The sequence below is a fragment of the Cupressus sempervirens genome, chromosome 9 (genome assembly GCF_028749045.1).
Source record: "Cupressus sempervirens isolate cs-2001-9-10 chromosome 9, ASM2874904v1, whole genome shotgun sequence".
Taxonomy (NCBI): Eukaryota; Viridiplantae; Streptophyta; class Pinopsida; order Cupressales; family Cupressaceae; genus Cupressus; species Cupressus sempervirens.
In genome coordinates, this window is record NC_143126.1 from 164,415,377 (window position 1) to 164,442,188 (window position 26,812).

General features: G+C 36.7%; 1 protein-coding gene and 1 non-coding gene across 3 annotated transcripts in view; one reads left to right on the forward strand and one right to left on the reverse strand.

Moving 5' to 3' along the window:
• Positions 1-26,812, reverse strand: part of LOC149538019 (suppressor-like protein) — a 97,903-nt gene that overhangs the window by 7,920 nt on the left and 63,171 nt on the right. For both annotated transcript variants that reach the window (XM_089799418.1, XM_089799417.1), the window contains one exon: positions 1,216-1,418. In XM_089799418.1, the coding sequence (XP_089655544.1) occupies positions 1,216-1,418 (203 nt within the window). The remainder of the gene's footprint in view (positions 1-1,215; positions 1,419-26,812) is intronic.
• On the forward strand, positions 20,686-20,759 carry TRNAW-CCA (transfer RNA tryptophan (anticodon CCA)). The gene has a single exon. It is a non-coding gene; the product is annotated as a tRNA-Trp (tRNA).

Genomic DNA, 26,812 nt, shown 5'->3' on the forward strand with positions numbered 1-26,812 from the left:
TGACGAGTGTCTTGTTTAGTGGTGCAAGAGCAAGACAAATTCACTTTATCACAAACTTGCAATATCACAACCATTACACAAAATTTTGCATCTGAAGTTACCAATTGGAACACAGACCTGAAATCACCTTATGTCAAGTAAACTAGATGAAGATCTAGCCCAAGCGTCTTCTTTAGCAGCCTACGAGCAGGACAAGCATCAGCTTCTCACATAGTCAAATATCACAGTCCTTAATCCAAGTTTTCCATCCAAAATTATCAATTGAAATATGGACTTGAAATCAGACTTCAACCCAATTAAATTGACGGTTAATGCTTTATGTACTCTGGTGAGTAGAAAGTTAACATGTTTCTATGTATCCAGCTAAGAGAGTTCCTCATAGACTTATGTGGAACCCACCAACTTTGGTCTTGTAGGAATGAGAGATCACAGTTAATGAGTCTGCCTGAAATTCTTCTGGATAACAAAAACCTAATGCCAATCTGTAAAGGGTTAAGCAGATGTGATTTAACCATGTGGATGTGATGGGACCAAACTGATATTCTAAGGTTTAGTCAGCAATTCAAGTTTTGATGGAGGGTTCCCCTATTGGATCTGCACTTACCCACTACCTGTTGATCAAGAAGGCGTAGCCTGAGATCTTCCCACATGTATTTCCATTTGGCCCTTGATCAGCTGCTAGCAGAAGAGGATGCATGGAACCATCTCTGTTCATGTAAACCCTTGGATGCAACCCATGTGAGTGGTTGGATCATGCCACACGCCAAGTCAATGGTGGTGATCAAATATATGACTTACTGATGTTTGTTGGGCTCAGAAGCCTAGCAAGGTAGTCAAAAGAGAGTTTTGCTTGTTAACAATAATTTAAGTGTATTGTTAATAATAATATTTATGTATTAATTGTCAATATTAAACTAACAATCAGAATGATTAAATACATGTAATAATCATAAATCTCTATTAATCAATTATATTGAAATGAATATATGCGTGTAATTGAATCATATAATCTGAAAAGTGCCATTTGAGTTTCAATTTTCTTTGTTTTTTAGGAATTACGTAAGTTTAAAATTTTATAATCCTACTAAGCCTTTACTTGCATACAACTGTTTCTTACAAAGAAATAGAATCATCATAATCAACATTAAATCAGATCTATATCATGTTTATATTAAAACTGATCAATTCAAATGCAAATGTGAGAAAATGAGTCACCTTATTTTTATCTCCAAGTTTGGAAGAATCCTCTGGGCGAACAAAGCTTTTGGCTAATGTACTATTGTTTAGCTGATCCTTCAAGGCATCTGAGTATTCATTCATAAAAGTGTCACTGGACCCATCATTATCTTTTGTCATGCTAAGTTGTTCATCCGTTTCTTCTAAACCAATAGATTCACCAGTATCACTTTCATTCTCGTCTGCAAATAATTCCACACACAAGAGCATTGGTGTCAAAAGTCTCCAACAAAGGCCAACAAAGTATACACAAAAATTAACCATCTAGTTATAGTAACAAATGAACACGCCTGTAACTGTCATAAACAAGCTATTTATAAAACTAGAAGCAAATGCATATTAGAATAAAATTCTTGTAAACAACAATGGAAGCAAAGCTCTTTCAGATGGAAAGATACTGAAGCAAGACAATTCAATGTTAAAACCCTTGCCAAAAATCAGAAGCCAAATAATACCCAACAAGTTAACAACCAACAAAAATTTCACAGCATTGTTGAGGTTGGCTTCTTTAAGTTGTCATCTAGCTTTTTAGGAAAATAAAAGAAAATGTATACAGGATCAAATTCTTTTAAACAAAAATACAAGGAAAGCTCTTTCAGATGGTAAAATAATCAAGCATGAAGGTTTGATGTTAACGCCCTAATCAAAAATCAGATGTCAAACAACATCCAACTACCAACTAATATTTCACAACATTGATCCAAGCAGAATATCAGAATTACATCCGGATTGCTTCTTGAGATACCTAGTCAAATCCTGCAATAACACACTTGTAGCAGTGCTCCTCATGTTTCCTTGCATATTAAAAGTTTTGAGTTTCTAGTATTCTATTTTCTATGAAGGTTATATCTTAGTTCTAATCTGGGGTTCAATCTGTCCTCATCCCACCATTATAGATAAGCAAGATATCTAATATACCAATTAAGACTTCACAATTATCTAGGATAGACAATCAATCAAGATAAGAGGAAGTGGATTTGTATCTCACAGAGCCTTTTTGAATGTCTTGGTAATCTTTAAAGGTTGACTGTCGTATCTTATCAACAATACTAATCAAAGTTTATGGGCTAAGATTGTCTGTCACAGTCGATGCCAAATATTTAAGCTCAATTCAATATGCCTGTTCCTTGGAAGCATCATAGTTTGTGGTGGCAGAATTCATTATCGGCTTGCTCCTACTATATGTTTACACAAAAGACAACGTGGACTAAAAGACTCAATTACTGAGTCTATGGAAGATTTGTCCTTTGTGCGTGTGTGGAGCTCTTATGCTGATTGGGAGGTTTATTAATATTCATCTCGGATGGGTATTTATTGCCACAGCATCTAAGAATAAGTTTGCCGCTTCATATATTCGGTATTTTATAAGTATATGCACTCCTTGTGGGCCTGTCATTACTGATATCGGGTCAATGAGCATTTGTCATATCATTACTGATGTAGGGTCTATGAGCGACTACACGATATACCCTAATATTTCTGTGGTACTCTGGACCCAAGTGACTTCATCGCTGAATAATCACTGTTATTGGCCAATGAAGTTGTTGATGTAAAATGATTACCCACAATTTGCTAAAAGATATTCATCTGAGGTTCATCGGTTGATAACTAGAAAAAGAACAAACATTGTTAGGAAACGATTATCTCAAGACAAATGTATGTTAAACTAACAGTTCCCAACTTACCATAAGTCGCATATTTTTGGAAAGTAGCTATGAGAAGAAATGCCTGATATCAACAGAAAGGAGATGACTTACCACATACCCAAAAGAGATATAGAAGAATGAAAGCCATGGGTTAAGGGCATGGAAGAATAAGTTTATAAATTAGATCTAAGAAATATATCAGAAAGGAATCAGTCCCTATTGGTTTACTGTCAAACATTGTATAACAGTAAGGTTATGCTGTAACTTATCTTTAACTCGTACTGTTCCACAGATTATAATTTGGAAGCTATTAAAAGTAAGGGACGTGTGGTCCAATTAAATATATGTAGCTTTGGTATCAGTTTATAATCATGGAAAGAGAGATTAAATATTGTATCTGTTTCTAATCACCAGATATAGAAAACACGAGAGTAATAAATGTCGGAATATAGCTCAGACCTGCAACCTGAGTATACTGTGACTTATTTATAAATCAGTTCTGATTTACAGAATATCTTATCTAAACTCTATAAGGGATAAGAAAATCTAATATGATCTAATATGTGTGTATTTGTTGATAATAGTAAATTCAGAATTTTATATATATATATACATATATATTTGAAGTTGTAACTTGTATTACATAAAACGCCAATATTGTCAAGGGATTTAGCTTGGTTAAAACAATGAGTTCTCATTGTGGAGACCATGGTTCAAATCCCAAGAGGGACATCTTTGTGAACTTCTAAGTTGTAACTTTTGGTCTTCCATTGGTTGTATTTGTCTCATCGTCAAAGGTGGATTCTAACCTCCATTGGTTGTAATTGTCTCATTATCAAAGGTGGATTCTAAGCAGTAACTCTTGGTCTTCCAATTGTTGTTTCTAGTGTGATTGCTCGTAAGGAGCTCGAATTAGCTTGCAAGTCTTATGTTGTTGCTCATAAGGAGCACAAGGTTTGTAAACTACCTTCAATATAAAAAATGCTAATATATTGATAACCTATTAATTAGTCTCTTGCTATAGCCCCTTTTAAGAACATACATTATAGGGAACCACAGGAGCAATTCCTCAGTGTCCTATAGCTCCTTTTGAGTATATAGGTTGTTGGGAACAGCTGGAGTGACTCCTCGCAAGGTGGATAAATCCCAAGAGAGGCTAATGAGTGTATATCTAAAAATCTGATGGAATAGTTCCAAGATGAGAATGAATATGTGTTATGGAAATCCCGAGGAATCCGCTTGTAGATTGACATCTGAGCGCCCTATGACAAGTACTCCCTATCCTCAAAGTTGAGTTTGAAGAGAAGTGAGAAAATGGATTTGAATATGTTAACTATCAAATATATTATGAATCATTGAGTGATGGATGTAATCTCATAGGGCATACTACAAAAACCAAGTAAATTTCCTTTCTACAAGAACAATTCAAATTTCAAACCCTAGTTGGGAAGATGGGCGTAATCTCATAGGGCATACTACAAAAACTAAGTAAATTTCCTTTCTCCAAGAGCAATTCAAATTTCAAACCCTAGTTGGGAATTTAGGGTAAATGAAGGAGAGTCATTTGTAACCTTTCCACACATTGCAAATGAAGTAAAGTCGTTTGTATCCTTTCCACACATCGCCCCATTGCATATGAGGGCCCCCTACCTTTTCGGTTTGATCGGCTCTTTTTGGCTTGTGTTTTCTCGATAGTTCTAGTTTCAGCCTCCTACCCTCCTTGTGTTACAAGTGAGGGGTGTCGAGTTTGGCTAAGTATAGAATCAAAGAGCATCCAAAATACAGGGAAGAAGATATAAATTCCAACAATTTCGAATAATCTAGTGATTGTCTAAGTGCAGGTCAAGAAACATGGAGAAATAGTCAAGTGGTTGGAGTTGATAAAAATGACTACATCATAAGAAATCCCTCACAGACACTAATATATACCAGATGTCAAAAAGGGGTAGAGATTAAATGAAGTGCAAGTGAAGTAATTCAAAAATGTCAAAATCCTCCCCAAAATGAAGAGGTGCCCTAAAATAGTCAACATAGAGGATCAATATAAAATTGCAAGGGGAAATTAGAAAACCACTCTGAAAATTAAAATTCTTCACCATACCTGGATTGTGTGCACAATCCTTATGCAAAGAGTTCTTCCACAAGATCAAAATTGAATACAAAGAGCAGGATAAAGGAATCTGAAGACATCAAACAGCAATAAACATTTGACACTGTGAAAGACAATGTCCACCAATACCTTAGAAAACATCATAGGGTGTAAATCTTTTGTCAAAATGTTTAAATGCTCAAAAAAAAACATGGAATCTATTATGGGTAAAGATATCCTCTCAGAAGTCTTAGTTATGCCCAAGCATATATTTCACATGCCATGGATGAAGAACACTTGCAATTGCTAAGTTGCCACAAGTAAAATTGCATCGAGTCTTATGTACGCTCAACATAATGAAGTATGTAGTGTCTTTGAGTAGGATAAAACCATCCAAAATACACCTTAGGCTCTCCTTTATGCTCGAGACGTAAATTATACACGATAAAAATCAAACTGAGTGTTCAAGATCCTCGACAACTACTAGTACACGACCAGGAAAGCTATGAAACATAAAATCTCCCATCCCTAATGACCTCTTCTTGACAACTATGGAAAAGTTGGAAGTTTTGCCATTAAGTCACACAAATATGCACCCAATGACAAAATACAAGGGATGAAAAATGTTCAAATCCTAAACATTCCCAGTCACAACAAATGTGCACTCAGGTGAGAATTTTGACATTCATTAAGAATAAAAAATATTCCATGATAGAGGTTCTTATGCGCTCTTGAGTGCTGAAACATGAAGGCTAAGAAAAGTTGTTCCAAGTAAAATTCCTCAAAACAAGGTCAAATGCACTATAAGCACTAATCCTCTACATGAAAGGAACCACACTCATCAAAAACAATCCATGGTTGGGGTCCAAATGTGCCAAGAGCACGAATACTACTTACACAAGAAAAAAAATTAGGTTTAAAATCCTTCATAGTCTTATACGTGCCCACAATGCAAATCGGTTGTGCGCATACAAAAAAGCTAAAGAAAACAACCCCCACTATAGCCTAAACACACTCATAATTATACAAGACTAAGGAAATTTCTTTTCATCCCAAATTCAGTAATTGGGTCTCTAATGCACTCAATAGCACTGAGTAATGTGTATCAATGAAAGTAAAAGAGGTGGACAAAACTTTATAAAAGTCAAAATCATTTACACGTATTGGTATGCACTCATAAGCACTTAAGTTACATGGGCAAGAATTTTGAAAGATGTAAAAGCAAATGATAATGTGCATGAACTCATGGGAATCAAGAAATTGTTTTTTTAATTCCTGAAGTTCAGTAAAATCATATTCGTGTTTAAGGTGCATTCAAAATGATGCCACAAGAAAACATTGGGAAAAATAATGAGATTGTTGTGTAAACAACTAAGTTTTTAAAGAGGACGCATGACAATTTTCAAAAGAGTTTTTTTGGAGAGAGAATCTCTTTCTGAGAGAAGTGAAGTTACATTGAGATGAAGCATCAAAAAAGAGGTTGTGAAACTAATAGTGAGGTAATTCTGCAGCAAATTTAAAAAACCATTGAAAACACAGATATTTTAAGAGGGAGAAAAACTCTTTCTAGAGAGTGAAACAACTCTTTACTAAAGTTTATTTAGTAAGGGGAAATTTGTTAATCTTCTTTTTCCAATGGTCGTATGTTTATTTTTGTTTTATAGAAAGGAGAAATGGCGAAGCTCAGAGGAGCAAGTTTGTCCAAATTGGCCTTGATCAATAACAAATAGAGAGGATTTTATTCAAAGCCAAAGATTGTATCAAACTATAAAAATGTGGACGACACACATATGAGAGGTCTTGACATGGGTGAATTCAATAGGAGTATGTTTAGTATTAAGACCATCATCCCATATACTTAAATAGTCACTCAAAAGCGGGAATGTGGCTGCAGTTAGATTTCTTATGACCTTCCCAAATGCAGTATTGATAGTGAAGTGCTTGAGGCATTACAATTGAAAAGACAGATCAATTAGAGATCCAAATAGTAAAGTGTTGGCAGACCTTTCTCCACCAACGACTTCGGAAGCATTTGGAATCCCAACATACATATCAATGGTTTTTAAGTCAATGAAACAAGCACTCAGAATACATACTATTGAAATCGACCATTGCAATGGAGTGATCAATCATAAGTAGCTAGGAAAGAACAAGGCTCACTACTCCAAGTTACCAAACAACTGGTCTGGTTAGACTTCCAATGGGAGTATAGTGATTTGGTCATGATACTGAGCAAGATATTTAGAATCCCCCAGTCCTATGCATTTGAACCATGGATGTGGTAATTTGTTGAACAAGTGATTGAAGGATTTAATGCCATGCACTGGGCTGGAATGTTCAGTCGCAACTTGGAAATCTAGAACAATCAAGAAAATTCTACATGAGTTCCTATGTCATATACATGCTAGCTCGGATGACAAGGTATGACGAATTAAGATACTAAGGAGCAATAGCAAGTCATTCACACCACATGAAAGTGCATAAGTGCTACCCTCAGTTACAACTCTATGCTAAGGAAGACTTTGTGAGAGTCAATGATGCTTTTTCTATGCACATTGTCGAGACTCTACAAGCTAGATTACACATGAGGTTGTCAACTGAAGCAATGACGTTGATAGGGAAGTATGAAGCATGGCTCATCTAGTTATCAACCCTCTCCTACATCAAGCTGCAGAGATTTTCTTCAAAACCATATAAACTTTTGAAAGCCACTACGCAACTGATGGCATTTGATAAGATTCAAAAGAGGAAGTTGGGACTTGAATTCCCAATCACCATAAGAGATGAAGATGAAATGTGTCCATGCTTGCAAGCAGTAGAAAAATCAGCAGACGAGCAACATTTCTATTGTCTAGCATTTTATCCAGCAAGATTGGATTAGGATCCCTGGAATAAAATCAAGATTAGTTAAAGCAAAGGTTGCAAAGGATTCATGAAAAGGAAATTAACCCAACATTGGAATTACAAGATATCTTAAACTAAACCAAGGCCGAAATAGAAGGGCAAGGGGGAAAAGTTTGTGAAAATTCATCAAGGGAATCTGGATCCAAAACTTTAAAGTGAAGTTGACAAAACAAGGAATCAAATTGTTGCAGAGGTGTACAATATGACAAGAATTGGATTTGGGACATGCCTCTAGGGAACGGGTCATTGAAGAATTAGAGGGTTATCTGCAAGCAATTAAGGAGAAGATGAGGAAGTTGGAAGGGAAATACCAAAAGGTGAAAAGCGAGAGCAAGGCTTTATGAGAATATTTAAACAACTTATCCCATCCAATGAGGGAAGAAAGTCGGGCCTTTGTTCCTCCTGTTAGTCTTCCAGCTGAGTTGGTCAAAGGTATTAAGAGAATCAAACAAATTTCTCAAAGTGCAGAGGCTTGGATAGAAGGCATCTAAAAGGAAGCATACAAAATTGTTGAAGACTTAGTGCAAATATACGAAAGGGTGCTAACCATCCTCTAAGGGATGCAACGCATAGATGTGACATGGGACGATAAGCATATTTATCAAGATGAAGCAATTTGACACCTACAAGCTTTAACGGAAACTCTCAAACAAATGTGTGTTGATGGTGGGCTAATAAGAGAAGGAGAAGCATATGATTTTTCTCGTTAGTATAGTGCGGTAATTGTGGAAAAAGAGATGTTTCAGAATTTCAATGAGGAATACCCTTGATTAAGAAAGGTTGTTAGAAATAATTAGCAAACAATCTCAAGACAGCTGCAAACTTATTAACACTGAGAAGGACAGAAAATAATATAACTATAGATAACCTAAGAAGTCAACTAGAAGAATTCTTTCAATTAAATTACTTCACAGAGGATAACTTTGAGAACTTCCCCATATTCTTGCATGTTATGCACAAGACCCAACACTCAAATCCAGATTTGGGAGACTAGTTTGAGCAAGAGTGAATGAGAAATGGTTGATCAGCAGTTCAATCAAGAGTGAATGAGAAATGGTTGATCAGGAGTTCAAGCAAGAGTTGACACCCATGTGTCATGAGTTGGAGACAACGCTATCCAAATTCAAAGCATTCAAGGAACAGAATCAAGTATATGCTATCCCCAACAAAAGGAGCATTTAATGCATAATGGGCATTCATGTCAGATCACTCTCTTACTGAATGGGCTAGCATAGTGGTAATCTATTACCCCACTACGAGAGTGGTTTTCTCTTGATTGTTGTGTGTGGACCAATCAACTAGTTAGAGATTCTCTTTCTTTGCCCCAACCCTAATTAGGGCTAAGGTGGCAAAATCTGAGCCATCAATTTTGTCTTAATTCAGATCATGCATCGTAATTGGAGACCTATATAAGGGCCTCATTTCTCATTTGTAAGGACGACATTTGGAGATTGTTGCTTATGAAATACTGAGATAAAAAAAATTTCATTGAAGTTCGGTGATTTTTAGATGTATCTTAGTGTTTGCATGTTGTCTTTGTTCCTTCATTTAGTTTAGAATTAGCTTTCAAGTAAATAGATGAATGTAATTGATATTATTATTGTGGTCAAGTCGCTTTGCTAATACTTTTTCTTCTTAAGGGATTCTTAAGTGCAGTGTAAGGTTAGTTTGGGGCCCTTAAGTAAATAATTTACTTTTGTATTTGATGCATATTGTTTGTTAAGATAGTATTCGTCAATATGTGCAAATCCTTTGCACAACCCTCAATTATTGCATCAACTTTACGTAGTTGTTGTGTTTCGTGAAATAAAGTTAGGTAGACTTCATTGTAATAGTGTTCATCTTTCAAATTCTTAGGCTCTACTCTATTACTTTCAGCATATTCATGAAAAACCCAAAAAAATATCCTTAATGCAATATCATTTGAAAGCTCCCATAGCAAGTATTATTTAAAGTAAACTTGAGGAATATAATGCAACACCACTTGTGATACCAATGTATCACATCAACCATTGAGCTTATCCACAATCAAGAACTAATAGAAAAGGAACCTTGGAATCAATTATATAATCTTTTGCAATCTTAGCATTCACACGATTTTGATCAAGAGAGGATAGGATATTTCAATATTTTTTTCTACTATTGGTAGGTCATAAAACACACATCAATGTGAACCAGTGCAAGAACAACACACAAGTATTACTGAAGAGAGATTTCACAACATGAATCAAGATGGTACTACTGCATAAAGACATTGTACCAATCCTATAGCCAAATCTCAGATTTGCGGACTACCAAGAAGACATTGTTGCATGATTGAACTCTCTTGACTAGAAAGTTAAGAGAACCACTGCTGAGTCTATGCGAGTGAGATTTGTATTGGAGGATGAAGAGAAAACTCAAAATATTGAAGCAGATATTCAAAGAGCATTCATCATCTAGAGGAATTAACAACCTCTCACACCTTTGAGATATAAGGACTTCACATACTAGACCATATCAACTCCTTCTCGCCTTACGTACATCAAAGAGTCCTAAGATTCACGCCAAGAGCAACATAATTACAAGAGTTAAAAGTTTGATCCAAAAGCCTAGGCAAGGCAAGATAAGATAAGATAATAATGTTAATGTCCAATGAAAGAAAGAAGCATTGACAAGTCAAAATTCACCTAGTGTAGCAGATATTATAAGATTATTCAAGACTCCATTACCACGGTGTCAAGTGCAAGGAACCACTCATGTACCAAGGAACAACTCAAAGAAGTGGTCAACAAGAGGCTACACAAATTCAACAAGTAATAGATCAAATACCTATGCAAACAGTTGCGCCTACAATCGTTCAACTTCAAATTCCAGAAATTGAATAACAATGGCATCTTTACTACTTATCATGATATGTCAAAAAACCCTAAGCACTTTTGTTCTAAGTTCTTTATCAATAATGTTAACCGCATTGTGGATGAATATAATAAAATTTTCGAAGAAATCCTCCAAATCAGAAACATTTAGGAACAAGATGTTGCTTGTAGACTACTTCCTATTCACTGGCCAATGAAGCATTTTACGAGCACATCAATTTGTCCACCAATTAAATCCAAACTTGGCAAGAGTTAAAGGATGCCTTCCTAGGAAGTTTATCACTCCAGCCAAATAGCATAGGCAATTCATTGAGATAACAAGACAAGAACATTAATCGAATGGTGTCTTCATTAATAGACTTCGAAGAGCTTATTCAAGATGGTGCGGTCCTTACCGCATAGGTGATTATGGAACCCGACCTATTTATTATGCAACTTTGGGATTGCTTCACTCTAATGTTCAAAAGACTCATCCAACTCCAACCAATTTGCCAGGAAGACCAAGAGAGTTGGTCTCTGATCACCAACTACTACTACTGGAATGCCTAGTTATTTTGGGAATGCCAACATGTTGAATCAAGGAATGACGACTCTGTTACCATACCAGATTCGTCCGTTGCTGCCAGGATTTGGATCCTGATCCATGCAGGTCCGGATTCACATCTGGGTTCGCTGCGAGTCCGAGCAGGGTCCTTATTTTGGACAATAGGTTTGCTCAGGTCCATGCTAAAGCAAACCCGGGTGAACCCAAACCCAGGAGGGCCCAAGGCAGTAGGGTGCAAAATCTGAAATAAAACAACTTTAAAGAGCTTTTCTTTAATATTTTTTGTATGTAACCCTAAAAGGAACCTAATAAAAAATATTTCACTCATCTAATTTCTTATGTTGAGGAAGAGGAGGATAATATAGCAGCAACTGGGACTAGTGGAACCGGTTTGGGTTCCAATTATGAGGATCTAGATATAGTTGCAGTTGGGGATGAAGCCATTGATCCCACATTTTTTGATGACCCATTTGACCCTTGTTGAAGGGCATTTGATACTGTGATCATTGAGAAACTACTAAACACTTTTCATTTATCATTATGTTTCAAAATTTATCATTTGATGAACTAGTCTATGTTTTGCAACGTCATTTCATAATTTAGTAATTCCATGTATGATTTTCTTTACAATCATGAAGATAGATTGATGATGAGTATTTAATGTTTATCATTGACATTTGGCATTGATCAATGATCAAGCAACATCTATACATACTACAAAATGACTTAGTTTTGCAAGTACGCACATTTCTCTTGTTTTTTGCATACATATATATATACTCACGAACCCACCCACGAACCCAAATGGGAATTTTTTTTTTTTTTGCCCTTACTCAAACCTGAATCCACCCTGAACCCGAATCGGCAACTTAGAATGAACTATGTTCCTACTTATGTCTTGTTCCTACTCGTGCCAATCAGATTGTATTGCATCCATGAGCTCTTGTGTCTAAGGCAATGCCAACACAACACATTTATCCTTAGAACACAACACCTTCCACGCGCACTCAAGAAGGCAAAGATGAGATGAAGGATTTGACAGATCAACTTAAGATATTGTACATTGAGGTCACTTACCTTAGAAATCAACAATCAACTCAAAAATTCACAAAGAAATTATCAGGCATGTCAAGCTGTCAATTGAGGATATGGATATCCTCGAGCAGATCATAAAAAACATTAAGGACATGACCGGGAGTATCAAGAGAATAATCTCAAATACTATAATAATAACCAAGGACATCAAGACAACTATGGGTATTGTAACAATAATCAAAGATACCAAAGAAGATCTTGGAGTACAAATCCAAAAAATAGTGTTGTACCTTCACCATTGGACAAGCCACCAACTTTTGAAAACCGACCTGCCAATAAAGTCTTCCTAGTAGAAGCATTATCAAGATGGTGTAAGATACATGAGATGAATTAACACTTTGAATCACAATGTCAAGATTTCTAGAGGGTTATTGATGTTTATAAACAAGATATAAGGAAACTCTCCACCTACAAGGTATGAGCTATAGTATCTACACCTAAATATGATCAGACCCTAGTTTCCAATGATCTCAAGTTTCCTACTAAACCTCAAGATTATATACTAGTGCAAACTAATCAAAATTTCTGCCTTGCATCAGCAAATGGTCATGTGGAGATGCTAAAGTATCAAGTAACACCAGGGTACCAAACTCGACTTCTATTGCCAAGCAAACCAATGCAAAGGAATGGTTATATTTGCCCCTCACTATACAACAACGTCCAACTAGAAGGAATGAGCGAAGTAAACACATATAAACAAATGAACAAAAATCTTGTTGCAAAGATATGTCAGAGGAATTATATTAGTCATGATCCACTGACAAGAAAATCAAAGTCAGTCTACCACTAATCGAGTTAATGAATATTCCTGAAATTAGGGGAACGTTGTTGGGAAGCCTAGATGATGCCCCTCCACTCCCCAAGATACATCACATACAGAGTAATGTAAATCGCTGCGATTCAGGCAACTCGGGTGATTCAGCGATCCTCTTTCTTATAACCCTAAAGGGTCTTCTAATTGTTTAGTATGAGAAGAAAAGAGGAAAAGTGAGAGAGAAGAAGAGAAAAGAGAAAACATAGGGTTGCAAATAGCAAGAAAGAAGAGCATCAAAGAGATCAAGAATTAGTTTGGGGAGGCCATAAGATTGCATTGTGAGCTTTAAGGAGCCAATAGCAACACTCCTCAACTCATTTGCAAGCGGTAAGTGTTGATTTTTTTTGTCTGTTAGTGTATTTTTCATTCTTTTGCCAATTTTTTTAAGTTTTCATTTATAAATCTTGAATAAATCTTGAATGTCTTTTAGTTTCTACATGTTTTTTTAACTAAATTGCAAGGTGCAATCTTGTAAGCCCTACAATGTTTTTATAACAAATTGCAAAAATCTATTTGATTTTACATTGTACAATTTGCTCAAAAATAATGTAAGATTTGCTATTTTTTTTAGTTAAAGTTTGTAATGGATTTTTCTTATTACAGCAGCCTTAGCTTTCATATTCCATAATGCCTAAAAAGGATGAGACTTGGATCTACACTAAAGAATTTCCTGGAAGAACAAAATATCAAACAAAATATTTATTTTGTAAAGAAATAAACTCGGGTGGCATCTATAGATTCAAATATCATATTTCAGGCATACCTGGACATGGTATTACCCCGTGCACTAAACAAACCGCTGAGGCAAAAAGAAAATGCTATATGGCATTAGAGGCTTTGGAACAAGAGAAGTTAAATAAGAAAAGACAACTTGAACATTTAGGTGCTATTGGCTCCCATGCGCCCCCATCCACATCCATAGGTTGCATTGGAGAGGGTTCTTCTAGGCCTCCCTTTTGTCCTAGTGTTAGTTATACTGCTACTGCTAGTCCTAGTGCTAGTCGTTCTTATACTGAGCTTGGGCCTATTGTATTGCAGCCTAGAGTGTGGCAGTCAAGATTGGATAGTTACTTAGTACCACGCACTACTCTGGCTCACAACACTTACTTGAGAGCATGGGTAGTTTGAACAAGGAGATCCATGATGCTGCCAGAAAACAAATTTGCAAGTTTTGGTACTTTTGCAACATTCCATTTATTGCAACGAAGTAATTATTTCTTTTTTATTTGTTCTCTTTTTTTATTATTTAATATTTCTACTTGTATAATTGTAGATTCATATTTGATATTACATAATGATTTGTTATCTAAATTTCTAATCATAATCTATTTGTGACAGGACTAATTATTGGCAAGGCGTGATACATGCCGTAACTATTTGTGGTCCGAGCTTTAAAGCCCCTACTGAAGCTGAGTTGAGTGGCTGTTTTTTAGATGAAATGGTAGAGGACATGAAGTTTGAGCTAGCCAAAAGAAATGGACCATAAAGTGTTGCACCATCATGATTGATGGTTGGATAGATAGGAGAGGAACAACACTCCTCAATTTTCTTGTTTCCTGTGGAGGTGATTGATCATTCTAATTTCGTGCATGTTAATTTAAATTTTGATTTGTTGATTGCTAATTTGTTGATGGTCCATGAATCATAATCATAATAATTAAATGTTTTGCTCTATTTCAATTTTGTAGGATCCACCATGTCTATCAAATCTATTGATGCTTCCTCTCAAGTCGAAAATGCCACAAACTTGTGTGAGGTTATTGAAGAAATCATAGCAGAGGTGGAGGAAGAACATGTGATGCAAGTGGTGACAGATAATGCAGCAAGTTATGTTGTTGCAAGTAAACTTTTAAGTTTTAAGTTGAACTTATCAAATTTTGAACTTTTCTAATTCTAAGTTTCTTAACATGTGTAAAATTCTAATTAATTTTAAAATTGCTATAGGCAAATTATTGATGGAGAGGCACCCTACTATATTTTGGACTCCTTGTGCTGCACATTGCCTTGATCTCATGTTGGAGGACATTGGTAAGATTGAGTGGATCAAATCATGTGTTGAAAGGGCAAAAAGTATATGCAAGTTTATATTCAATCATGCATTTGTCCTCGCCACAATGAGGAAATACATAGAGAATGGGGAGTTAGCTTGTCCGGGCATCACGAGGTTTGCCTCGAATTGCATCACACTGAAGTCCTTGATGACATCAAGGGAAGAACTAAGGCGCATGATTGTTGGAGAGGAGTTTGTTTCTTCTTCCTATGATAAGACTACCGCGGGTATAGATATGGGGAATATCCTCTTTGATGAGGATGGTTTTTGAGCACCTACTCAAGAAATAATCAAGGTAAATTTTTTACAATTTGACATTTAGTATTGCTATTTACTATTTAATAATTTTAATTATTTAATGATTTAGCTTTATAATTAAGTTTTGACTCAATTTTTATTTTTTTACATTATGTGCAGATCAGTGAGCCCTTTATATCTATCCTATGAACTGCTAATGGGAGAAGCCCTCTATAGGCTACATATATGAGGGCATGGATAGGGCCAAAGAGGCCATTAGAGCCTAGTATGCAGGAGTGTCAAAGAAGTATGGCCCCATTTGGGACATTATTGATAGGAGATGGTGGAATTAGCTCCATAGGCCCATCCATGCAGCTGCCTATTACCTTAATCCAACATATCATTTCCTTCCTAACTTCAAGGCGAATGAGGAGGTTCTTATTGGCCTATACATAGTCATGCAGAGGTTGAATCCTAATGGTAGTGCCACAACTACAACCATTGAGTTGGACAAATTCAATAATAAGGAGGGGCCGCTTTTCTCTAGTAGGATGGCCATAGAGGCTCAAACATCATTACAACCAGGTAAAAACAATATATTCTTAAAGTTAAATTAATAATTGTTACGACTTATGCATTTTAGTTTTTGATTTTGAAATTTAGACTTAAAGTTGTGCTTGTAAATGAGACTAATGGTTTTTCTATTCCCTCATTTTAGATAAATGGTGACAAATGTTTGGGCAATCAACCCCAAATCTTCAAAAGATTGTCATTCATATTTTGAGTCAGCCTAGCAGCACTTCTAGATGTAAGCGTGGTTGGTCCATGTTCGAGCATATCCACTTGAAGAGGTGAAAAAAGTTGTCTATGCAGAGGTTGAATGATCTTGCATTTGTTCATTACAACCTCTGCCTTAGAACCAGACAGATTTTGGCCACTAACTCTTATCCGATCATTCTAGAGGAGACTGATCTAGAGTCAGAGTGGCTCACTAAGGCAACAAATACAGCAGTCTTCACTGAGGAAGACCATAAGTGGGTTGACCAAGTAGATAGAGAGGCAGAGGAGGCTAGAGCATGTTCAGGCACTGGAAAACGCACATGTGCACGCACAAAGCACACTACAAATACAAGCCCTAGTGATGTTCGTGCACCCATCTCACATGCGGGGGCTATAGCTCGTCGCTCCTCTAGGACCTACCTTAGACGCCTTTGTAGAAGGCATTCAAACGCTGAGTCTGACCCTGAGGCTGCAACAGCTAATCTTGAGGATGATGACGAGGCTTGAGCTAGAGCCTTGTTTCTTCATTTTGTTTACACTTTGACTTTACAGATGGATGTGTTTCATGATTCATCATCATGGATCTTCATCTTACATTATGATTTGATGTCATTTTGATTTGGTTTTATCATTATGGATCTTCGTCTTGCACACATTTATGATTTGACAACATTTATAATTCAATAATATATATATATATATATATATATATATATATATATGTCATTTGACAACATTTATTTACTTAAGCTACAATTTACATTTACGTATGTGATGGATATATCAATTAGGTTTCTTGTTTATGTATGTTAACTTCTATTTGATGATGTTATAGTGCTTTTTAGTTATTTTCAGAAATGGGTGTATGAAACAAGTTTTAAATCATTAAAATCTTTAAATTTCAAGGGATTTTTCACTTTGTCGATTCATAACAGCGATTCAGGCGATTCACGATCCGAGTAAGCCTTGCTGATTCCGATCTGATTCTGATTTTTGGTTCTTTGGTCACATACTCCTAGAAATACACCCAAATATCCTCACCCCACTTTGGCACAAAAATACCAATGTAGTCTAGGACATGCGATCCAATTCCGATTTTTGGTTCTTTGGTCACATACTCCTAGAAATACACCCAAATATCCTCAATCCACTTTGGCACAAAAATACCAATGTAGTCCAAGAAATGCCACCAACATCGTGCAATGCCTTTGATGCCCCACAAAATTGCCCTAGCTTCATTAGCATGGTGCCCATGATTTTCAAAAGGTTGCAACTAAGAAAGGCATACCACAAACTGATCTTGCAGCCAAAGAAAAAGAGATAGCCAGAAACATTAAAGCTCCAGCATAACAAACAACAAGCATTGTAAAATGGAAACAATGCTTAGCAAAATACAAAGAATGAAAAATCTGGTCAAAGGATGCTGAAACCTGTGATTTTCAATCAAGGAAAGGATGAACAAGCCCTTTTATTGTGTTGGCCCAATATTTTGGGAAAATGCTGATGAACAATTTGATAGACTCTGGTGTATCAAGTAATGTGATGGCTTTAGCAGTACGTAGAAGGTTGGGATGAATTCCATGCAAACATACAAGAAACACAGCTGGATAAAGCAGAAATCCCAGTTGTAGGAGAACTGAATAACAATCATATGCAACAAGCATCTGATCCAAATTTCAAAGTTGTATTGACATATCCATTGTGGGCATAGAGTATGGTATGCTTTTAAGTGGAGACTGGTAAAGGAAGTTAAATAGATACATATCTACTGCTTTTTCTCATGTGGTTGCCATGGAAAGGAATCCCAAAATCAGATAAAGATAGAGAGCACACCCATGCTCAGATTCTTGATAACTGAATATGGTAAAGACAATGAGATCTTGTTCATGGACATAGAGTTAGGATCTGTCTGTGTCCAAAAATACAAGAAGTTCTAATTGTGCAAGGTTTGATATGAGGATGCCAAGAGGTGACACCTAGGTTCACTAAGGTACCGATCAATAATAATCCAAAGCCATTAGTAAATGAAGGAATGTTTGAAAACATTAAGAAAATTGTTTTGAAATGTTTTAAACAAGGAGTTGAATTATGTAAAGACGCTTGAATTCAAAATTAAAAATAATTTGATAGATCAAATTAAGAAGAAAAATCCCCCACTACAGCCTATACACGCTCTAGAACAATTATACAAGACCAAGGAAATTTCATTTTGTCCCAAACTCAGTCATTAGGCCTCAAATGCGCTTAGTGCTAAGTAATATGTATCAAGGAAAGTAACTAAGGTGGAGGAAATATTATGAAATTGAAATCATTTGCAAGTATTGCTATGCACGCATAAGCAGTTCAAGTTATAGATGCATGAATTTTTGAAAATGTAAAAGAAAATGATCATGTTTGTAAACTCATGGGATCAATAACTCGGTAGCAGTACTTCAAATTCGCGTTTAAGGTGTGTTCATAATAATGCCACAAGAAAACAATAGAAATAATGAGATTGTCAAGGAAAAACTGAGTGAAATGAAGTCTTGATGAAATTAAACAACAAAATGTTATATTAGTTCTCCTATCAAAGGTTGTGGCTAAACTGATGTTGGCAATAATGAAAATCTATTCAAATGTCATAAAACTCTGCAAGGATCAATAATTCGAGTCCATGAAGAAAATGGAGTGGACAATGAAATTGTATTGAAATCGTGATAAGCACAGAGTATGCAAGTCAAGATACAAATCAAATATTGGATTTTGGAATTGTTTCAAAAATAATTTAATATCGGAAAATTTTTCACATCCACTATTTAATGAAAATGTTGGAAAAAGGCCTAAATATTTAAAATCCAACCCATTCAAATGCACACCCATGTACAAAGCTTAATAATGATGAAGCTAAAACACTCAAACTAACATCTTTCCAAACTCGAAGACAAGTGGCAATTTGTGTAAAAGAATCTCTCTTGGATTGACAACATGTAAGTGTATTAAAAGCAACTGCCCAAAATTATCTCATCACCAATTTAGCAACTTGGAGATTGAGAGTCCGTATAAGACATGAGTTCTCATTTCATTCTGACATCGAACAATTGGAGAAATAAGAGTAGAGGTGAGAATTTTGAAGAATTTGTGAAGAAGTTACTAGAAAGGAAGCATAAGAATTTTCAACAAAGAATTTTTTGGGAGAGGAGTGAAATTACATTGAGCCAAAGAATCAAAAAAGACAATGAGAAATTCGTAGAGGGGTGATTCAACACTAAATTTGAAAAATCAACGATAAGTCGTTTGACAAGATAGAGCATCTCTTTGTAGAGAGAAATAGTTACTAAATTTCCAAAGACAAATCAGTCAGCAAGGGGAGAAATTTAATCTTATTTTTATTCTTCCAACGTTCTTATGTAGTTTATCTTGTTTTGTAGAAAGGAGAAATGGTGGACCTTGGAGAAGCGTGTCCAGATCGGCCTCAATCAAGAATGAGTAGATGGGAATCTATCTCAAGTTGAAGGTTGTCTCTCTCCCTTAGGGCACTCCCCCATCTCTGCTCGCTAATCATATCGAGTAGACATTGAACAAGCATGGATCTAGATGCTCCATTCATATGACAAGGCCCCCCTTGAAAGATGAAGAACTAGCATTCCCTTCTTCTCTTAAATCATAATAGTGGATGAATTACCCAGGGTTTGTCGCAATTAATTAATTAATAATTGACCCACTTACTACCAGCAATATAAAGGCCATCAATCTACACACCAGATCAGATCGAACTTTCATTTGTTCCTTCGATGAGGGGGGAACACGCAAGCATACGAAATCATGGAACCTAATGAGTGAGCAATGGTGGTACATTGCAAATGAGTTTAACCTAGATTATTATTATTGGTTTCCTAGGAAAAATATGGGTGGACTAGAGAGCAAGCAGTGCCGGTGGGTGGTGATCCCATCTCCTTGGCACTCCCGCCAGCAAGTTTGGGCTGGTACATAAAGGTTGCCCTCTCCTATCTAATTTATTCTATTATCATTTGCAGTTTCCCTACTATTATATGGGGCCAACGAACCTTTGGCCATCCAGTCGAACGACATCGTGCAAGGAACTGCCCTCTAAGAACGTGAGCAAACAACTCTGGCAGCCCCAATTCTTTTTTTCACTCATGTCTTGCCAGCTATCACTACAGCTACCATTGGTAACAGTAGTAGTAGTGACAGTGGTGGTACAGGCCCCTTCGAATAATTACAAATACGAATAAGCTCTAATCAATTTGTGATTTAGACTTTACATCACCCCTATCCCAGGTATAACATAGTAAAAGACTAGATGAAACAGTTATTCATGGTTGAGTAGGAGGAAATACTTTCAATAGTTAGTAATAAGGAGGGGGCATCAAAGTTACAATTCTCTAAAAGAAGGGCCCCGTAATTATTTTTCTTCTAGATCCCAATGCAGAAAGCACTTTTAGTTCAGTTCGGTAGAACATAGGTCTCCAAAACCTGATGTTGTGGGTTCAAATCCTACAAAGCGCGTTAACAGTAATTCATCTCTATCTATGGAACTATCCATGGAACTATCTGTCTATTAATAAGATATCTTCTTCAACCGTTCACCCCTATTCTAAGGCAACTGATAGGAGTTGTTGCCCCTCACTCACTAATCGATAAGGGAAAAGAATTGAACCTCTGCATGCACAGTCTTTTGCTGGGTCATGAGGCGGAGAAGTCAATCCCCACAGGACTCCACTAAGTACTCTATTTTTGGAGATCGATAGGGAATTACTCAGAGGACCCCTTAGAATAGTATGACCCACCCACTCTTAATTCCAAATCGGCCTCAATCAAGAATGAGTAGAAGGCATTTTATCTCAAATCAAAGGTTGTATCAAAGTAGAAAAATGTAAGTGACTCACATCTAGGAGGTCTTGACATGGGTGAATTCAACAGGATAATGTTTGTGTATAATGGCATGACCCTATATACTTAGCTAGTCAGATAGTAAAAAGCGGGATTGTGGCTGCAATTGGATTTCTTTTGGCATTCCAACATGCAAAGTTGAATGTGGAGTGCTAAAGACATTATAATTCAAAAGATAAACCAATTAGAGATCCAAATGGTAAAGTGTTGGCAGACCTTTCTCCACCTGCAATTCCGAAAGCATTCAGAATGCCAACATACAGATCAATGGTGTTTAAGTCGAAGAAGCAAGCACTCAGAGTATATACTGTTGGGATTGACCATTACGATGGGGTGATCAATTATATGTGGCAATGAAAGAAGGATAATCGCACCTGGATTTCTTTTGGCCTTCCAGCATGCAAAATTGAATGTGGAGTGCTAAAGACATTATAATTCAAAAGACAAGACAATTAGAGATCCAGATGGTAAAGTGTTGGCAAACCTTTCTCCACCTGCAATCTCAAAAGTATTTGAAATCCCAGCATACAGATCAATGGTATTGAAGTCAAAGAAGCAAGCACTTGAGTATAGACTATCTAGGTTGACCATTGCAATCGTGTGATCAATCATAAGTGGCTATGAAAGAACAGGGTTTACTACTCCAAGTTCCCCAAGCAACTAATCTAGTTAGACCTCCAATGAGAGTACAATGATTTGGTCATGATGTTGAGTAGGATATTTGGGATCCTCCAATTCTACGCATTTGAACCATGGATGTCGTATTTTGTTGAACGAGTAATCAAAGGATTGAACACAATGGACTAGATTGGAATCGATAACAATCTAAATGAGCAGCTTGGAAACCTAGAACAGTCAAAAGAATTATGCATGAGTTCCTATGTCATATATATAGCTCAAATGACAAGGTATGATGGATCAAGATGCAAAGAGGCGGCGGTTTGCACCGCTTAAAAGTGCAAAGGTGTCAATGAAGGCGATGAAGTTGATAGAAAAAATAAGGAACATGGCTCATCCAATCCCCAACCTTCTCCTACATCAGGTTGTAGGGAATATAAACCTTCGAGGTATCCTACCGACAAGATGGTGTTGTTGGAAGTCACTAGGCAGCTAACGGCATATGATAAAATTTAAACATGGAAAAGAAAGTTGGAACATGAATCCCCAATCACCATAGGTGATGAAGATGAAATGTGTCCTTGTTTGCAAGCAGTTGAAAATCAGCAGATAAGCTGCATTTCTACCATCTAGAATTTTGCCCAGCAAGACCAGATTATAATCCTTACAATAGAATTAGAGTGGTGGCTCTTGTGAAATACCAATACCAGTTCACCTTGAAGATTTTTGTGCCAGCATTGCAAATGACTATGAAGTCAAAAGAAGGGTGTTTTCCAAATTGCTACTCAACATGAATAGAGCATGCAAATCGTCCAAGTACCAAATCATGTGGAAGAAGATACAAATATGATCTAGTAAGGATATAAGAGGAAATGAAGATCATCTAGTTGTATGATTGGTCCACGAAGGAAATCTTGGATCTCGATTCCATATCCAAATAAGTCATTAAATTTATTAAAATGTGGATTGAGTGTCAAATCAGCAAACTAAAGGTGTCCAAAGATGGCCTAACTTATAAATTGACGGGGCATCAACCATTGGGGGATGATAGACCATGACCGTTATCAGGAGTGAGAATAAAAGGAGAAATTCCATTGGAGAGTACTAAATGAGAAAAAGGAAAGAGTATTGACCAAGTACAGCCAAGAAGTAGCCTTGACTCGCATGGTGGAGAACCCCAACATAAGAGGTAAATATTAGCGACTACTCCTTCATCAGTCAATCGAAAACCAACCGTACTATTGACTAATACTTACACAAAGAGAAAGGTAAAAACAAGCAAGAGAAGGGCACAATAAGATGATCAAAAGACTAGGCCAATATAGGATAGAGAAATATTGGCACTAATCGAGAATCTACCGAAGGAGGGGATAGAAAGCCTGAGGTTGCCATTGAGGAAAGCCTTGAGGCCATATTAAAGAAGAAAGTGATGGAGATAGAAGTTCCACAATGCAAATGGAAATTTCTACCACATAAGTAGACGTTACAATGACAACAGCAGAAAGTTTCAGCGCTAAGGAAGAAATTAAATAAAGAATAACAATTGTCAATCCATGACCAGCAAGTTGCCATTCCATATTGGTTAAGGCAAAAGGTTGCAAAGGAGTCATGAAAAGGAAACTAACCCGAAATCGAAATTACAAGAAATCTCGAACTAAGTCGACAAGTCAAAATAGAAGGGCAAGGTGAAAAAGCTTGAGAAAACTCATCAACGATGAATCTGGATTCAAAACTTTACAGATGGCAATGCCTACAGTCGACAAAACAAAGGACTAGATTGTTCCAGACATGTACAATGTGACTACATTCGCTCTGGGACATGTCTAGGAAGAATTTGAGGATTTGATGCAAGTAATAAAGGAGAAGATGAAGAAGTTAGTAGGAAAATAACAAAACGACAAAAGCAAGAACCAGGCTTTGTGTGAATATCTGAACAACTTTTCCCATCCAGTAAGGGAAGAAAATCAGGGTTTTGATCCTCCTGTAGGTATTCCAACTAAGTTAGTGGAAGGCATTGAGGTTAGAAAGTTAGGCCTTTGTTCCTTTTGCATGTCTTCTTGCTGAGTTGGTGGAAGGCATTGAGAGAATCATATAGATTTCTCAAAGTGCATATACTTGGATAGAAGGAATCCTGTAGGAGGCATACAAATGTTTTGAAGACTTGGTGTAGATATGCAAAAGGGCGTTGGCCATTCTCTCTAGGATCCAATGCACATATGAGTCATAAGATGATAAGCATATTTATCAAGATGAAGTAATTTGCAAGCTTAAATAGAAACTCTCAGGCAAATGTTGGTCGATGGTTGGTAGTTATCACTAATATGAGAAGTGGATGCATATGATCTTTTTATTACGATAATGGATAAATGTCTATTATTAGTTAATGGTAATCTATTTGTAATCTATTGCAAATATTATAATGTTTCTAAAATTTAGTTAGCTGTAGTTTTCTATTAGCTTTTTTGGCTTTCTTTTAGCTAGAATAGATTGTTTCTATTCTTTACGATTGTTTCCTAAGGAAACATCACTTTATTCTTTTGTATCTATAGACCTCTTGGTCTTTGTTGATAAAAGCAAGTATTTTACCAATTACTTCGTAATATGGTATCAAAGCCAATACTTCAAACAAAATTCGACAAATTTATAATTTCTTTCGAAATTATTTGTTCAAATTTTTCAAAATTAGTTCTCAAATTTTCCTCTACAACCCATAGGGTTTCTGTTCTCGAGAAAATAATCTAGGGTTTCGTTTGTTTGAGGAAATCATCTATGCACACTCGAATCTTGGCTAGGTCTGAATACTCGTGGTCAACAAAAATCGTCTTTTAGGGCTGCAAATCGCGCTCCACATTGTGTCCGAGTGTAATTTCAACTCACGATTTCAACTGGGTGTGAATTCTTTTTTAAAACTCACAATCTATACAAATCACATTTGTGTTTCAAGCTCGCGAGCTGGTCAACTCGTGTTTGTGCTTGCTTCTTCTTTTCTGCTCAGTTTGGCTACGAATCATGAGTTTTGGTGATTTGCGCCAATTTTTCTTGTGATCTGAAGCAAACGCAACATCTGCAACAAAATGCAACTTCAAATTACTACATGTTGCCATTTTTTGGCCCAAACTTTACCTCTAGAAGCTCCTATGGTGTCACTTTTGTTTGATCCAGCCTATTCGCCCCTCTTTGTATCAAAATCGTCCATTGTCGGGCTTTTTTTACCACCAATCAGCCATTTTCTCTGCAAATCCGACCTCCATAGCCGCCAACTAGGGTTTTCTTCAAAACCCTAGTTGTTTTACTACAAAAAAATTTGATTATAGAGTTTTGGTCAGTTTTTTGACAACTCAACTAGGTTGTCTGTTTTTTTGGGGTGCCTCAATTTTCGAGCCAACTGATCCAAAAACCAAAAACATATTCTTTTTGGGTTTTTCGAGCTCTTTTATAGGTCATCCTTCAAATTGTCTGGGTCTTCTATTTTTTTCCTCAAAGAACGTGCCTTCACAAATTTTCACATTTTTCATTGGAAAACGTGCCATGGCATCTCTGACAAACATTTTGCTTGAACAAACTCAAAATTCAATGATTAAAATTATGGCACTTGGAAGTAGCGAATCTGAGCAATCTTTGAATATTGGAATACTGATCAAATTGTTTTGAAGGTTGCGAAGCGCCCGACTACTCCTAGCATTGATCAAGATACATGGGCTTTGAATAATCGAGAGGTGATGATGCTTCTCAAATTATCCATGCCTGATGATCAGCTCTCTCAGATTTCCATCCGGCAAGACAACTGCCAAGATATGGACATGTCTCAAAGGTCTTCATGAGACTTTTAAGAAAAGCAAGGCTTTCTTCTTGATGAAAACTCTATTTTCTATTATCATGGATGAGCGAACCTCGCTCCAAGCTCACCTGAGTAGGATTTAGGAAATTTGTGATCAGTTACTTGCCATTGGTCGCAAGATGGAAGAGGACATTGTGGTTATCACTCTTCGAAGTCTACTGAAGTCCTATGAGCATTTTATCGAGACTCTCAACATCACGTCTTCTAGTGTTGATCTGAAGTTCACTGATCTCTACACACTTCTGCTTCAGGAAGATCGATGGAAACAACAGTTTGGTAGCAACTCCACCACCGCAGAGCAAGCCTTTGCTACTAAATCCTTTCAAAAGGATAAAGGAAAGTTTCAGCAGTTATCTCAGCAAAAGTCTTCTACACGAGCTTCAAACGGCTCCCAGAAGAACATTCAATGCAACTATTGCCACAAGTTTGGGCACGTGAAGGTTCAATGTCGAAAATGCTTAGCTGCACAATCTAAGCAATTAGGTTCGTAGCCCAAAGCGAACAATGCAGAGCACATTGAGCAGATAGAACCTATCTTTTACGCCTTCATGGTTAAAAGATTTGCAAATCATGTGAATTTGTTTGCCTAGTACATTGATTCAGGTGGCCCTCATCATTTCACTCACCGCAAAGACTGGTTTACTGACTACCAACCTTATTCAAATTCTGTCAGTTTTGGTGGTGGAGAAGAGTACAGTATTGTCGGCAAAGGTAACATTCAGATTTAGTCTGCTAGGCGGAATCTCATTTTCCTCGATGTGTACTACGTTCCAAGGATAGAACTAAATCCACTCTCAGTCAATTAGTTACTAGGACACTCTCCCCGCTTGGATGTCACATTTAGTTCACACCAATGTACCATCACTGATCGAGCGACTCAGTCTACTATTGCAATGTGTCTTTAGGATCATGGTCTTTTCCGACTTACCAATTTTGGTGATTCTTGTGACTTAGTTATGGCTCCTCAGCAGTCTTCTATTAGCACACTTTGGCATCAACTATATGGGCACTTAAATGTGCATTATCTCTCCTAGCTTGCTCAGGATGAACTTGTCCTTGGATTGTCAAAGATTCAGACTCAGCAACTTGGAGTTTGTGATGCATACCAAGCTGGGAAACAAAATCATACACCTTTCTCAAGTGGCGATTCATGGCAAGCTTCTCAGGTACTTCAGCTTGTTCATACCGATATCTGCAGCCCTATGGCCACTCC